Source organism: Aotus nancymaae, unplaced genomic scaffold (assembly GCF_030222135.1).
Source record: "Aotus nancymaae isolate 86718 unplaced genomic scaffold, 86718_ANA_hifiasm-v0.15.2.pri h1tg000122l, whole genome shotgun sequence".
NCBI classification, from domain to species: Eukaryota; Metazoa; Chordata; class Mammalia; order Primates; family Aotidae; genus Aotus; species Aotus nancymaae.
Window position 1 is genome coordinate 2,186,251 of NW_026988537.1, and position 16,534 is coordinate 2,202,784.

At 39.9% G+C, this 16,534-nt stretch overlaps 1 protein-coding gene across 1 annotated transcript; it reads right to left on the reverse strand.

Annotated features, from left to right (window-relative positions):
- On the reverse strand, positions 1-13,597 carry DNTTIP2 (deoxynucleotidyltransferase terminal interacting protein 2). Its single transcript, XM_021668088.2, has 7 exons — positions 13,470-13,597; positions 10,654-12,242; positions 7,785-7,923; positions 5,305-5,400; positions 3,950-4,114; positions 2,580-2,689; positions 1-1,856 (listed from the first exon to the last, which is right to left on the reverse strand). Exons 1-7 carry the CDS (start codon positions 13,539-13,541, stop codon positions 1,763-1,765), a joined length of 2,265 nt encoding a protein of 754 aa, XP_021523763.2. The 5' UTR covers positions 13,542-13,597; the 3' UTR covers positions 1-1,762.
- Positions 13,598-16,534: the final 2,937 nt, after the last annotated feature.

The following is a 16,534-nucleotide window of genomic DNA, read 5'->3' on the forward strand; positions in this document are numbered from 1 at the left end:
CCTGTTTCTCAAAAGATTTGCTTATTAAAAAGCGAAACACAAATTCATCCATTATTTAAATATCCAGATATTTGTAGAAGGCCAGAACCACTAAAGGAGAGAATTCTCTCATACTAGGTCCTACTTTTATCCAGTAGAAGGCAAAATATAATTATTCCAGAAATAAAAGTAGTTTTTTTTTTTTACAAAAGAGAACAGACATAGAAGCTTTCCTAATTCCACCTTTGAATGTTATTGTCAGTTCTGCTATTACTAGGTTGTGACTCCAAGCAGTAAATATGAGACTTCATATTTGCTGAAATCTCAAGGAAGCAGTATGCTGGAAAAATAGGGGTAAAGTGAATAGTGACGTAAAGGAAGCTACAACTCACCAAGTATCAATAGAAATGACAAGCACTCTTTGAGTGCCAGAAACCAGCTTAGCCAGGGTGCATACTTATGCCACTGTAGAATAGGTAAGATGGATTACTTTGAAGACCTCCTGGCCAACCTAAAATATTGTTTAATCCCATTTTACTTGGACCACAACATTGAATCTGGATAAAAACCAGTTATTCGTTCCTATTTCAGTTGCCAAAGAAGGAAAACAGATCTTCTGCCCAAGCTTTCTAGGTCATTTCTTCATATTTTTGTGTCCCAACTTTATGGATCGCATTTTTTTTTTTTTTTTTTTTTTGTGGCAGAGTTTCACTCTTGTTGTCTAGGCTGGGGTGCAATGGCATGGTATCAGCTCACTGCAACCTCCACCTCCCGGGTTCAAGCAATTCTCCTGCCTCAGCTTCCCAAGTAGCTGGGATTACATACCACACCTGGCTAATTTTGTATTTTTAGTAGAGATGGGGTTTCACCATGTTGGTCAAGCTGGTCTTGAACTCCCGACCTCAGGTGATCCACCCGCCTCAGTCTCCCAAAGTGCTGGGATTACAGGAGTGAGCCACACCTGGCCTGGATCTGAATTTTATAGCTAACTATAGGACATTGCCTCTCTACCACCTCTCATCCCCTACAGAGACACACTCACACATACACACATAAAACTACCTATTAATTACAATAATGTTTATATATCTTTGATATCTTGAATCATTTTTAAAAGTTCTTTGAATATGTTAGCAAACTTTATTCTTCCTAAATATCTTTTAATTAAATTTTCTTTAAATAACTAAGCACTGAAAACTTTACAAACTCAGTTACCTTAAAATGGTTAGGATTCTTTTTTCTTTTTTTTCCTTAAAGAGTCTAAGCCAGGGTGGGTCTTTTGTAGACACCCTGATTTTCCAAGGGCATGTAATCAATTCTCAAATCAACTTTTTTCAAATAGGAATTCCTGTATGAACAGGACCAGTCTATGGTAAATTAATTTAGATGATGGTGTTAGTTTTCAAAACATCTTTAATAGGCTGGGTGCGCTGGCTAACGTCTGTAATCCCAGCACTTTGGGAGGCTGAGGCGGGTGGACCACCTGAGGTCAGGAGCTTGAAACCAACCTGGCCAACATGATGAAACCCCGTCTCTACTAAAAGTGCAAAAATTAGCCAGGCATGGTGGCATGTGCCTGTAATCCCAGCTACTTTGGAGGCTGAGCCAGGAGAATCACTTGAACTCAGGAGGCAGAGAATGCAGTGAGCCGAGCTGAGATCACACTACTGCACTCCAGGCTGGGTGACAAGAACGAGACTCCGTCTCAAACAAAAACAAAAACAAACAAAAGTCTTAGTAAATAAAGGAGCGATGTAAAATGTTGCAGTTTGCATGGAAAATCTTAATTGCGAAATTTCTTCTTCTTTCGGAACCTTTTTCCTGCCGCATTTGCTGCTTTTTCAGCCATGATCTCTGAGTACTTCCTTCGGTTGTATCTGAAAAGCAAAATCAGACCTTTATGTTTGATATATCAGACATTACAAGTTAATATAACCTTGGGGTAGAAGTTGGGAATGGAGTGGTGGACAAGACAGGTGTAGTCTCTGCCTCATAGAGCTTGCTTGCAATCTAGAGAGAAAAAATGCCAACTGTCATAGGAAGAATTTTTGAAAACTTTCAACCACTAGAGACCCATGCACTATATCCACTACCAGGCAGTATCAAATGCTTTAAACATTTCTGAGGGGTAAAAATGCAAAAATAAGGAATAAGCAAAACAGAAAGTCACACTTACCCTGAAAATGCACAGTATGATATGTATTTCTTAGAATTGACCAATGGTTTTCAAAATGTGGTCTGTGGAATAGGCCCTTTCAAGGAATCCATTAGGTAAAAACTATTTAAAAACTATTTTCTCAAGAATACTAAAGCATTACTCGCTTTTTTTCACCATCATTGTCTCGAGTGTACAGTGTTTTCCAGGGTCTACGTGATGTGTGGTATCTGTAGAAGCAGGTATGAGCCTCTGTCTTTAGTTAAGCCAGGCATTAAAGAGATTTGCACTACATTATTTATTTTCATAGAAATATATATTCATGTTAATATGTTATGGGTTATTTTAAATGAGTTAGTATTTTTAAATTATCTGAAATTTTATAAGTTTACACATATTTTAAAGCAAAGTATACATATTACAAAATAAATATAAATTCCTTTACCTTCTGAACTCAGAATCAGCCAGCAGTTCTTCCACAATAGTTCTTTTCCTTTGCTTCTTGGGAATTCGTGAATGGTAGAAATCAGCTGGATTGTCAACGATGGTTCCAATCTGTGAACAATTGATTGAAATAAGTCATGCACTACCTGAGTGCCAAGCTGCTTTCATACTTTGGTGTAGCTCTAATTATATTTAGAGAAAGGAATGGACAGCACAAACTTAACATTACACTGATAGTAATGTAAATTTTGCCATTTTTTAAAGCAAAAAAAATGTAGCACACTGGTGCTACCAATGATGTTTCTTCATTAGTTTATAGTAGATCTAAAATTTCTTTGCTAACACTAAATTCATGATGAACAGTATAACTAAAGGAGAAAAGTGGAACAGATAATATATACTTTTTGTTCTAGTTTCCCGAATCAATGAGTTAGACATATAAATTCTACTACATACCTATTTGGTTTCCTAGGTCATCACAAAGGCTGCCAGCTTAGCCTACTTAGTGATCATTCTGCATTTGTTCATACACTCAATTAACTAAAATTTACAGTGGCCACTATGCACCAGGCACTGTGTTACATGTTAGAACATCTGGTTCCTGCAGTGAGGAGCCTACAGTCTTAAGGAAGCCCCACAGAAAGGTAACCAAAAAATTAAAGCATAACGGGGGGATGGGCTGAACAAAACACTTATAGATGCTCTCAAGACAAACTGACCAATTCTACCTAAGAAAGGTAAGGAAGATTTAACAAAGAATGACATTTTAGCTTGAATTTGTATGGGTAAAATTTCGCCAAGCAAACAAGAATCATGCACATGCGAAGTCAATGCAAGGACTGATATGTACACATTCTTACAAGACTGAGTAGCTGAATGTGTTGGAATTTGTTGGGCTATATGACAAAAGGTAGGTGAACTAGTTATTAATGGCTATATTAAGGGATATAGACTCAATCCTGTATGTCATAATTCATCAGTTAACGTTTCTGAGCAGAAGTGTAACATGAACAGATGAAAACATTTTAAAAACCGACTTGAATCATACCCTCTTTTCCCCTCCATCCTGTATGGACTCTTGCTGTTAGGCTAGTACTACTCTTACATTCACATACTGAACTTTACAGGTTCAACAAGTTTTAGAGAGCTGACCTGGAAACCATTTGTAACACTGTCTCTCTAAATGTGATCAAATTAATAGTGGCTGAATTGTATTATGGCCATTATTATATGGCCTATGAAGATATGGTCGATACATTATGCAGGCACAATAGAAATATCCTCTACTTTAGGAGTAAACTTTAAAGATCACTATAGTGCTTTCCAAACTAAAATCCACAGATCATCATCACTATTCTGTTTGCTTAATACCTGGAAGTACTTGGGGAAGCCATCTCTATCATTTTTCTTGTAAAATCTTTTCGGGTCCATGCTGGCTCTCATCTTCAGTGCTTTAAGATCATTTTTCAGTTCATCTGTCATTTCTGGAGCTTTCATACCAAACCAGCCATCCCCTGCTGTTTTTTGTCGTTCTTTCTGAAATTCAGATTTCAAAAATAAACATTCTAACAGCTAAGAGAATAGAATTCATTTCCACTGAAGTAACATATACAGAAAATTCTGTGAATTAAAAACAAATGGTTACTTTATAGAAAACATTTATCTCCAGAATCATAGAGATAAAAGGGATTAAATCACAAAAAGTGACTTCTCTGCTAAATTAGGCACAGGATTATCAGTTTTGTAAATGAGGGCTCCTTAAAATCTTTTTTTTTTGAGATGGAGTCTTGCTGTCTCCCAGGCTGAAGTGCAGTGGCGCGATCTTGGCTCACTGCTACCTCTGTCTCCTGGATCAAGTGATTCTCCTGCCTCAGCCTCTCAAGTAGCTGGGATTACAAGTGCCCGTCACCACGCCTGGCTAATTTTTGTATTTTTAGTAGAGATGAGGTTTCACCATCTTGGCCAGGCTGGTCTTGAACTACTGACCTCGTGACTCACTCACCTCAGCCTCCCAAAGTGTTGGGATTACAGGCGTGAGCCAGCACTGGGCCTAAAATCTATTTTCTATCTCAGAGAGTAACTACTGACTTGCTGGGAGAATAATACACAACATCAATTTTTATTGTCTACCACAGACCATATGTGGTAAAAGAATGTACAAAAACGCTTTCATTTCTAGAGCTTAAATGTAAACATTTTTATTCAGTCACTTGAGTCTCAGAAAACGACTCACAACAATGATCCAGAAACTTGTGTTATTTCTATAATAAAACAAAAAATTACTATTATTTTTTTCCTTTTTGGTGGGGGGCGGTTAGTAGATTTGAAAAAAAAATTACTATTGAAACCTTCTAGCAAGTTATTTTTGTTTCATTCATACAACAAATATTTAGTGAGTGCCTACCATGTGCCAGGATGCTCCATATTAGTGACATTACTAGAGAACCATCCTCAACTTTCCTCCAAGCTCTCTGGATAACTAGTTGAAATGGCAGATAGAAGCAATCTAAAAAAGCTCTACCTATATATGCACCATTGTGGCTGTGAAAATCTATACATAATGTATTTATGGTACTATATCTTACAGCCCTTAGAAATCTGTAATTAATTTTCTTTGGAGTCATATGTAGATCAATGGATACATATAGTTTGTGCTGTTATATTGTATAAGCTGAAAATATATAGTCAAACATATCTAAGCATTTTAATTAAGTCGCTGTACTTACTCTGCGTTTTTTCTGAAGGTGATACTTTGATTCACTATATGGTGGAACACAGTAGTTTTTTTCAAAATCAGGTGTAATGACGGCTTTCTGCAGAAGCTATAAAAACATAAAATTGGTTTTAAAATAATATCTGAATGTTATATAAGTTTTTCAATAGTTTAAAGTTATATAAGTTTTAAAATTTTGTTTAGTCAGCCCAGCAAAGTGGCTCACATCTAATATTCCCAGTGCTTTGGGGAGGCCAAGGCAGGAGGATCACTTGAGGCCAGGAGTTTTAGACCACCTTGATCAACATAGCAAGACCCTGACTGTACACACACACACACACACACACACACACACACACACACACTAATTGGGAATTGGTGGCACACACCTGTAGTCCCAGCTACTCAGGACACTAAGGCAGAAGGATCACTTGAGCTGCAGCAAGCTATGACTGCCACTCACTCCAGTGTGGGTAACAGAGTGAGACCCTGTCTCCCCCCGCAGAAAAAAAAAAAAAAAGGAAAAACAAAGAAAAAAAAGATTGGGCACAGTGGCTCATGCCTATAATCCCAACACTTTAGGAGGCCAAGGCAGGAGAATCACTTGAGGCCAGCAGTTCAAGACTAGCCTGGGTAACATAGGGAAACCACATTTCTCCAAAATAAATACATTTGTGCAGTCAGATCTGTATCTTTTCCTAAATGATTTCTGCACTTTTGTTACTTGTCTAGGATGCTTATATTCTCCTAAAACTCTGTGTGATTAAAAGAACCTCAGGTTAATTAGCATTTTTTTTCAGTACAAGAACCAAATAAGACTGCTCTGTAGCCCTCAAAATAGTTTACAGGAATATAGTACAAGCATTAATTTGGGACTGACATTTGAAATGATCAACTCAGAAATTAACAGCCACACAATTCAGGCTCAGGCCTGGAAGTTTCTGTGTGGTACAGGTAGCCGTCTAAGCTTTCCTATCACTCATAAAAGGGGGCATAATATTTTCTTAACAAATGATTAAGAGTTTGCTGTGTGTCAAGTACTGTACTAGGCTCAAAGACAGTGGTTCTCAATTGGGAGCATCTAGCAATGTCTGGAGACATTTTTGGTGCTGGTAAGGAGAGGGAAGAATGCTACTGACATCTAGTTGGCAGAAGATAGGGATGCTGTTAAACATCCTACAATGCACAGAACATCCTCTAAAAACAAAATTATGCAGCCCAAAAAAGACTGAAAAAACCCTGTTTTAGGAATAAAAGATGGTAAGCTAACATATCACATGATCAATAATGAATCAGATTTATTCTAGATGTTATGGAAACACAGAGGGGCTGTAGAGGCAGGACTGGAGGTAAAATGTTCCTCAAAAGCATCAATCAATTATTTTTGCACTTGCTTGGGGAAAAGCAGGTTCAGGCAACTACAGTAGTCTTCATTGGCAAGAACAGAGCAGATGACAGTTGAGGATGGGGTAGAGAGGTACCTTGAAGGATTTAAGTGAATACCATGTCACATTGGTGTGTGTGGTATGTTTTTGGGGATGGGAAGGAGAGATGTGGTCTTGCTAGGTTGCCCAGGTTGGTCTCAAACTCCTAGGCTTAAGCAGTTCTCCTGCCTAAGCCTCCCAAATTGCTGGGATCATAGATGTGACCTAACTTGCCCAGCTGGATCGGTGTTTTTAGAAAGAGAAATCTGGCGGAAGTATGGAGGATGGCTTGAAGATGATGATGAAAACTAGATCAGTGAGGCCACTGGAATAGTCTAGATGAGAAACAAAGGCCTGCACTAGCTGGTGAGTCGCTTGAAAGGGAGGAAGCAGAGAAGCATCTTCCCCTAGAGACTTAGTGACTAACTACAAACGGAAAATAGATTTTGTTGTCATCAGCCAGAAGAGAGAATACAAAAGATTCCTGGTTCAGGCAGGGAGAGGGGAATTAGTGAGGTCAAGTGCCTGAGGACATCTAAATTAACAAACGGGCACTTGGATTTAAAGGTCTGAAAGTGAAAGTGAGAGCCATCAAGGCTAGAAAATATAGATTTGGGATAAAGCAGTGCAAGGTGTTGGCTAAAGCTAAGGTTTGCAGTTTTCCCCAATAGTAATTCCTTCTGAAATTATATGTAAAATGTCTATATACACACGTGTATTTTTTCCTGGTGGAAGAGGCAGGCATTCACGGCTTTCAGATTTTCAACAGTCTACATTAGTTAAGAACTTAAGAACTAAAAGTATAGCAAGAAAGGAGAAGAAACAAAATCCCTGGGATCATCATTCATGGGTGTAAGATGATGGACACTGACCCTGTATTGATTTATTTTTAAAGCATTATCATTGACAGGATTTCCTTGTAAAAACAAATGACTGTTTTAGACAGGAGGAAAAAACTAACACATTAGGCCAATGTGGTTTCACTGTAGGAAAATTAGTCTTTCACCCAGGACTAATTTCTAAAGTGATTAGTTAGTTCTGTGAAAACCTAACAGCACAATTAACTTACCTCATCTTTCTTTTTCTCCTTGATCTGTGTTAGGGTTCTCTTGTTAGACTGTAGTTTATCTGCATTGAAATTAATATACAAACCACCCAACTGCTTGATACTCAGACCAGGGTCTATGCTGCTGCTTGTCAACTTTAGACTGAAAAAGAAATCATCACTTAAAGACCAAGTAATTAAATCAAAATGGAGACAAGATTGCATTTAAAAAAATCACTTATTCTTCTCTTCCTTTATATTGTCAATGATAAAAAAAAAAAAGCATCTTATGTTTACAAGGAATTCCTAAAAAAACTCTGAATAAATATATATTTTATCATTTTATTTTCTGAGACAGGGTCTCACTGTTGCCCAGGCTGGAGTGTAGTGGTGATCACTGCAGCCTCGAACTCTTGGGACTCAACTTCCCTGGGTGACTGGGACTACAGATACGCACCACCACACCTGGGTCATTTTTTCTTTTCTTTTTTTTGGTAGTGACAGGGTCTCACTGTGTTGCCCAAACTGATCTTAAACCCTTGAAAATGGGTATTTTAAATCTAGTAAAATAGATTCATTTAGAAGAAACTCTTGATGAATAATGAATTAAACAGAAAAGGTTTTAGGGGAACACATCCAAATTTACTCCCCAGATTTTTTTAGAGAAGATTAAGGCAGGCCAGATGCGGTGGCTCACGCCTGTAATCCCAGCACTTTGAGAGGCCGAGGCCGGTAGATCACTTGAGGTCACGAGTTTGAGATCAGCCTGATCAAAATGGTGCAACCCCGTCTTTACTAAAAATACAAAAAAATTAGCCAGGTGTGGTGGTGCACACCTGTAAGTCCTACTAGGGAGCTGAGGCAGGGGAATAGCTTGAATCCAGGAAACAGAGGTTGCAGGAAGCCGAGATCACATCACTGCACTCCAGCCTGGGCAACAGAGCAAGACTCCGTTTAAACAACAAAAAAAGAAGATTAAGGCCATATAAAATGGCAATAGATTTCATAAAGAGGGTTTATAAAGAATTACAGAAAAGGAGAGAAGGAAATATACCTGACAATTCAACTTCATATATAGGTAGTGAGTTAATAAATGTACACATCTCCATCTCTAAAACCATTGAGAAAGGCAGGTTCTTGAACTTCCAAGTTATCAAAACTTAAATGTTTTTTCCTGGGTGACTAAGGGTATTTGCTAATATCTCTAAAGTGGGTCTCCAAGAGCAATGAGCATCCATCCCACAGGAGTGTTTTAAAAACACAAATGTCATACCCCAGACCTACCAAATTGGGATCTTCTAGAGTTGACCCGGACTTCTGCTATATTTATGTAATGAAAATTTCTACTTTAAATTATGAAAGGGTCCTTTTAATAAGTACACTTGGACTTATAGTAACTTTCCTCCCTCATTATCCATATATACTGAGTAAGTGAAAGCCTAATCAACCTCTACTGGAAAGTGAAATCATTCTAGTGCACTGTCTTAGCAGCAATTATCAACCAAGGGACTACACATATACAGGTGGATGACACTGTAACCCAGCTTAGTTTGCACTCAATCCTTTTTTTTTTTTTTTTTTTTTTGAGAAAAGTTTTGCTCTGTTGCCCAGGCTGGAGTGCAATGGCACGATCTCGGCTCACTGCAACCTCTGCCTCCTGGGTTCAAGAGATTCTTCTGCCTCAGCCTCCCAAGCAGCTGGGATTACAGGTGCCCACCACCATGCCCAGCAGCCAGGCTAGGCTCCAATTCCTGACCTCAGGTGATATACCTGCTTCAGCCTCCCAAAGTGAGTTTGCATTCAACCTTAAATGATCATTTGACATAAATACAATACTGAAAACTGGATACAACCCGAATGTCTATCAATAGTTGAACAGATAAATTCATTACTGTATAGTCATACAATGGAATAACACTCAGCAATAAAAAGAATGAACTACTGGCATAACAGTAACATGGATGAATTACAGAAACAATATTCTGAGTGAAAGAAGGCAGACACAAAAGAGAACATACTGTATTATTATTATTATTATTTTCTTTGAGACAGGGTCTTGCTGTCACCCAGGCTAGAGTGCTGTGGTGTGATCTCAGCTCACTGCAACCTCTACCTCGTGGGCTCAAATGATCCTCCCAGCTCAGCCTCCCCAGTAGCCAGGACCATAGGAGCTTGCCACCATGCCCAGCTTGTTTTATTTTTTAAAATTTTTTGTAGAGATGGGTGCCCAAGCCAGTCCTGAATTCCTGGGCTCAAGCGATCCACTTGCCTCGGCCTCCCAAAGTGCTGGGATTACAGGTATGAGCCACTTATTGTTCTTAACCACGCACAAAAATCTTAACATATAATGTCTTTTTTTTTTTTCCCCCCCGAAACATTTCACTCTTGTCCAGGCTGGAGTGCAGTGGCACAATCATGGCTCACTGCAGCCTCAATCTCCTGGGCTCAAGCAATACTCCCACCTCAGCTTCCCAAGTAGCTGGGACCACAGGGGCACAGGCCACCACACCTGGCTAATTAAAAAAAAGTTGTTTTTGTAGAGATAGGGTCTCCCTATGTTGCCCAGACTGATCTCAAACACCTACCTGGGCTCAAGTGATCCTCCTGCCTCAGCCTCACAAAGCGCTGGGATTACAGGCCTGAGTCACTGCATCCAGCAGATGCTTTCTAACATGTCACCACAAGGAGCACTTTTAGCTATGACTGGCAGAAAAATATTACTAAAATAGGTATCAAAAAAGACAAGGGAAATGCTGGATAGAAGAGCTATTCCATGAAGAACTCAAGGCAATGATTTTTCTCATTCCGCATGCTAACATTTCATATTTTTATGGTAAATTAACCACTTGAAATACATGTATCAAAAAGCTTGTAAAATAAAGAAAAAACTTACAGTTTAGCTTTTGTGCTACTTAGTAAGTCTTCTTCGTCACTAAATCCATCTTCATTTTCATCATGGTCTGATGATTGTTCTTCACTTTTTTCATCCTCTTCCTCTTCTTCCTCAATGGCAACCTCACTTGCCTGGTCTTTCTCTTCCAGGTAAAAATTTGTATCAGCACTCATTCCAGGAGTTGTGTCAATTATAAACAATGCACTGTCACATGACATACTTCCCGTGTCTCCACTTAATGACTCTTTTTGGCCACTATTTTCAACAAAACATAAAGTATCATCTTCATTCTCACTATTTTCAGACTGTTGGCTTTCATCACTGCTGAGAACTAGTAAGACAGAATTATCTTTATCCTGAGATGTGTTAGGTCTAGAGGTGTATAGTTTGGTATCACATTCAAAATCTGCATTCCTTTCATTGTTCATGTTTTCACTGATGCTTGTAATTGTGGATTCTTCTTCATCATCGCTACCACCACAATCACCAAACTTTATCAGGTCACTTGCTTTTTGGGGGCTCTTTTTCTTGTCATTCCATCTGTCTACTTCTACAATTGCAAATGTTTGAGTTAATGATTTCATTACAGCCTCAGAGTTCAGATTAGAGTGCACTGATACGGCATTTTTATTTTGGGGGGTTGAATGTCTCTGAGAAACTAACTGTTGAAGGCTAGTATCCTGAAGTTCAGAAAAATTCTTCAGCTGAGAACTTTTCTCATTAATTTCTTTCCCCTCATCTATTATTCCATTGGTATCTTCATCCAAATTCTTACAATTCTGTTTTACTTCTTTAAGAGATTCAACACTGGCCTGTTCTTGCACTGTTAGCTTACTTTCTGAACTTCTGTGGAAGAAATTATCATCAAAGTCATTATTACAGAAATTTGGCTTATTTATCTCAGAAAGAGATCTTGTTTGTAAACGGGAAGTATGTCTGGTATCTGAATCCTCTGAATTCACAGGTGTTCCCATGATCTGTTTCTCATTTCCTGGTACAATCTTACTATCTTTCTTTTCAGTATGTGCCTTAAATTTCCTCTGCATACTCCTGGTTGTTCTCCTAGTTGCAATTCCAGAGTATGAAATGTCTGAGCTTGATCTCTCAGTATCAGATATAGCTTCTGTATGAGATTCTTGGCTTGGATCTATCAGAGATTTAGCTTTACTTCTTCTGGTTCCTATCGTTTCTTCTGTGGGAAGCACAATTCTAGAAATACCTGAATCATGAGATTCTGCTTCAGAGACTACTTCCTCAGTGTAAGACTCCTTTGTTGGAGTTACTTTCAGCTTTTTCCTAACACTGGACACTGCGGGGCATGCAATTAAGATCTGTCTTCTCCTAGTTACTCTTAAAATGGTATCATGGTGCTCAGAAGAAAAATCTGACTCTGCCTCGGAGGTCTCTCCATCCGTAGATGGTTCAGTCCCCTCTGGTAGTGAGCCTGTACTTCTGCTCTTTCTCTTTCTAGTTTTAGGAGTTTTAGGGATTGAACTTTGTTTCCCAGTGGTCTGTGATTCAGCAGTAGTTCGGTCATCAGATCCAGTACTACTTTTTGGATGTGCTTCAATCCCATTAGCAGCAGAACTCTGCAAGGCAGAGAAAACACACAGTAATTTAGGTAGGGCTGGAACAAGGGCAAAAAATGAAGTACTGACCCTAAAAGCTAAAACCAAGTAAACAAGAAAATCTTTAAAAACAACAACAACAAAAAACCGCCCAACTCATGATTTAAAAAAAATCAAAATTTGGCAGGGTGTGGTGGCTCACTTCTGTAATCCCAGCACTTTGGGAGGCCGAGGTGGGCAGATCACAAGGTCAGGAGTTCAATACCTGCTTGGCCATCTTGGTGAAATCCAGTCGCTACTAAAAATACAAAAATTAGCAGGGTGTGGTGACGCACGCCTGTAATCCCAGCTACTTAGAGGCAGGAGAATTGCCTGAACCTGGGAGGCGGAAGTTGCAGTGAGCCAAGATCATGCCACTACACTCCAGCCTGGGCAAAAGAGTGAGACTTCGTCTCCAAAATAAATAAATAAATGAAAATAAAAGTAAAAATAAATCAAAATTTAAACACTGGGTCCAACCCTGCATTTACTTCACTTGCCTCATCCTTCCTAGATGTAACCTCGGGAAGCAGAACAATTAAAATTTTTCTGCTTAAAGTCAAATATAATGGGTAAACCAACATTTTGACCCACCTATAGGAGAAGAGGGGAGAAGAGGAATATTAACTCTGAACAACGATGTGTTTAGGAACACACTGATGGAAAAAGGTGGCCACCCTTACCTTTACATACAGAAAAAAATCGCGGCCGCTCTGTTCCCTGCATTGCAGAATCAGAATCAGAATCAGTCGACTAACGCCACTAAGAGTCACCAGGCGGCGTTATCACTGCCCTCCTCACGCCTTAAGGAGGTGGTGCTGGACAGCAGCCAACCTCCCCACGTGAAAATGAAGCTTTTCCTCCAGCTCCCCTAAATGGGGCTTGTGCATGGTGGCCGAAATTAACCCTCCTAGGTACCGTGTTATCAGTATGGTTTAAAAGCTTGAGCTGTGCTTCTGCATTAAGGAGTTGAACGACCCAAAGAAAGTTACCTAACCCTATTCTATATTAAAAATCGCCTTAAAAGACCGTGGCAAGGAGAACAGTTTCCGTGACAGGCTGAGGACTGGGCCTGGGAGACCGCAGCGCGCGGCAAACTCGGGTCCTCTGCGCCGGCAGTTCTCGCCCTCAGCACCACCCTTGCGCTGCCCCGCCTGCCTGAGCGCGGCTCTGCGGAGCGGGAGAAGTAGGGAAGACGGGATTTCCTACCTTCTGCCCGGAACTTTCCGCCGACGCGGCCTGGATGCTGGCCTTAGCCCGTGCAGATCTGGTGACCACCATTTTCCCGGCTCCCGCGCGACCACCACGACTTCCCTCTTCCCTGGCGCTACGGAAATACGTCAGAGAACTGCCTCGAGCGCGTTTTCCGCGCAGATCCGAGAACTCACGAGAATCTCACGCCTGCCTTCGCCCCGCCTGCTCACGCGGTCACAGGAATGGCGTGGGTTTAGGCTTGCGCTTCAGATTTGTAGCAGACAAGCCAGCTTTTTGTTGGGCAAGACCTTCATGGGGGCAGCGAAGCCTGCAATGACAGAGGGCCTTAGCGTACCGCTTTCACACGAACAAATTGTAAAAACGCATTTACGCGCCATCCGTTCATTTGTTCAGTAGAACAGCTTGAACCCGGGAGGCGTTTTTCATTTCTACATTCTAAAGAGCTTAACATAGCCATTGGTGTGTCCAAGGGAGACGCTGGAGATATTTATACTTTTTTAAAAAAAGACAATAATTTACTCGTGTATTATTTGTGACGCTAAATATAAATAAAATAAAATTTAAGAATTTGGTTGGGGTAAAAGGGATGTAAAGTGCCCGCAGGAACTCGGAGACGAAGTAGGAAGCTCTATAATCTAAACGTGAGATGGTGTTTAGGGATTGGGAACAGCACAAAAGAAAAAAAGTGGAAGAAATTGTAAAGAGAAATAAGGTTTTATTTTTTATTTCATTTTTTTGCAGTGAAAGGAAGAGAATGACCAGAATCAAGAGGTTTTTGGGGGCTTTTAGTACAAAAGGTAGAGAACTATGAGGGGATGGAAAGGGATTGAAGAAATAAGTAAACGCAAATTATTGTTGGAGGTGAGAAAGGATGGATGAGTGCCTCACCAAACCTAGTCTGTACTTCTTTGTAACAGAAAACCAATTTTTTTATTTAAAGTCACAGAACACAGACTTCAGTGGACACACTGCTTCCCAGCTTAAAATAGCTTCTTTTATAGTCTTCTTTTGCAGCCAAATGTGACTAAGTGACTACATTTTAGCCAATTAGGTATAAATTGGGCGCATTTGTTCTGACTTTTTTTTTTTTTTTTTTGAGACGGAGGCTTGCTGTTGCCCAGGCTGGAGTGCAGTGGCATGATCTCGGCTCACTGTAACCTCCGACTCCCGGGTTCAAGCGATTTTCCTGTCTCAGCCTCCCAGGTAGCTGAGACTACAGGCGCCTTCCACCACGCCCGGCTGATTTTTGTATTTTTAGTAAAGACGGGGTTTCAGTATGTTGGCTAGGCTGGTCTTCAACTCCTGACCTCGCAATCCACCCGCTTCGGCCTCCCAAAGTGCTGGGATTACGGGCTTGAGTCACCGCGCCCGGCCTTTTTTTTTTTTTTTTTGAGATGAAGTCTCGCTTTGTCGCCCAGGCTGGAGTGCAATGGTGTCATCTCAGCTCACTGCAACCTCCGCCTCCCAGTCTCCCAAGTAGGTGAGATTACAGGCGTCTGCCACCCTTACCAGCGAATTCTTTTTTTTTTTTTTTTTTTTTTTTTTTTTTGGTATTTTTAGTAGAGATGGGCTTTCACCATGTTGGGCAGGCTAGTCTTGAACTCCTGACCTCAGGTGATTTGCCTGCCTCGGCCTCCCAAAGTGCTGGGATTACAGGCATAAGCCACCGCGCTCGGCCCTCATGACCTTTTAAAGTGCATTTTACTTCCTGGAAAGTTGGGTTCGCGGGTTTTCAGGCAGCAAGTTGGTGCCATAAGGATGAAGGCATGCTTTAGAGATGGCATAGCAGTGAGAAGGAAAAATCAACTCGTGGAGCTGCCCTATGAGCCCTCAAGAGCCTTCTACATTTTTCACCCGTGGGAAACACCTTGTTAAAAACTTACTTAGAGATTTTTCTGTTTGCAACCGAGCCTAATGCTAACTGAAGAATTGGATAAAAAACCAAGAACGTGGGTGTAACCATAAAAGAATGCACCTTCCTTTAAGGCAGGAGGGAAGAGTTGATATTTGAAACAGAATGTGAATGCAAGAATGTTCAATTGGAGAGAAGAGGAGATTTGGGATAGATAATAACTTCTGTAAGTAGGTGATACATCTCAGAAGAATGGAAATGGTTTAGATCAACTCTTGTGGCAAATGTGGTGAGGAGCAAAAATAAATTTTGGTAGGGCCAAGTAGTAGTGAGACTGTGTAAGAAGATGAACAGAAGAGAAAGGCTAGATTTGAAGAGGAGACAAATGGTATAGAAAGAAAGTGAACCAATTGGATGTAGGTTGCGGAGATCAAAGCATCAAAGAACAACAGCATCAATCATATAGTACTGGGCACTTAGTATCTGCTGGGTACTAGTCGAAGTGCTTTACATGTGTTCACTTATTTAATCTCCATAATTTTAATTTGAGCAAATGCATGAAAACAGAAATTAAGACAGAGGTAGGTGTAGAAAATTGGAGAGAATATTAGAAAATCATTCAATGTCTAATATTTGCGATCATGGCCCCTTTCAAGTTAAAAAAAGAGAGAAAGGAGAAAAGCAACTTATATAATCTAACGTCAAGAAACAAATATAAGAAACTAAAATTGTCAGTACGTATTCATAATATGAGAAGCCATGAGCTGGTCTATCAACAAATCTACCATAGGCAAAAAAAAAGTGTTTTTATGTGGGCTTACCTGTTCTTTGCCTATCTTCTTTAACTGAAGTGGATTTAGAGCAAATATAGTATGCCTAATTTTAGGTAAATATATACAATACAGCTGTCCCTTGGACAACACAGGTTTGATCTGCGAGGTTCCACTTACGCACTGATTTTCTTCTGTCTCCACCACCCCTGGACAGAAAGACCAACTCCTCCTGTTCCTCCTCAGCTTACTCAACATGAAGACAAGGATGAAGACCTTTATGATGATCCACTTCCAATTAACAGTAAATGTGTTTTCTCTTCCTTATGAGTCTCTTAAACTTTTCTTTTCTCTAGTTTACTTCATTGTAAGAATACGATATATAATGTATACAACATATAAAATATGTATTAATCAACTAGTTATCTTCAAGACTT

Bases quoted from the DNA above. Each gene is read 5' to 3' on its own strand.
- DNTTIP2 (XM_021668088.2), bottom strand. From the start codon at position 13,541: ATGGTGGTCACCAGATCTGCACGGGCTAAGGCCAGCATCCAGGCCGCG. The intron at 2,690-3,949 runs GTATTAAGCAAA...AATTGTTCACAG, and splicing joins GCTTCCCCAAGTACTTCCAG to ATTGGAACCATCGTTGACAA. The intron at 1,857-2,579 runs GTAAAGGAATTT...TTTGCTTTTCAG, and splicing joins GCTGATTCTGAGTTCAGAAG to ATACAACCGAAGGAAGTACT.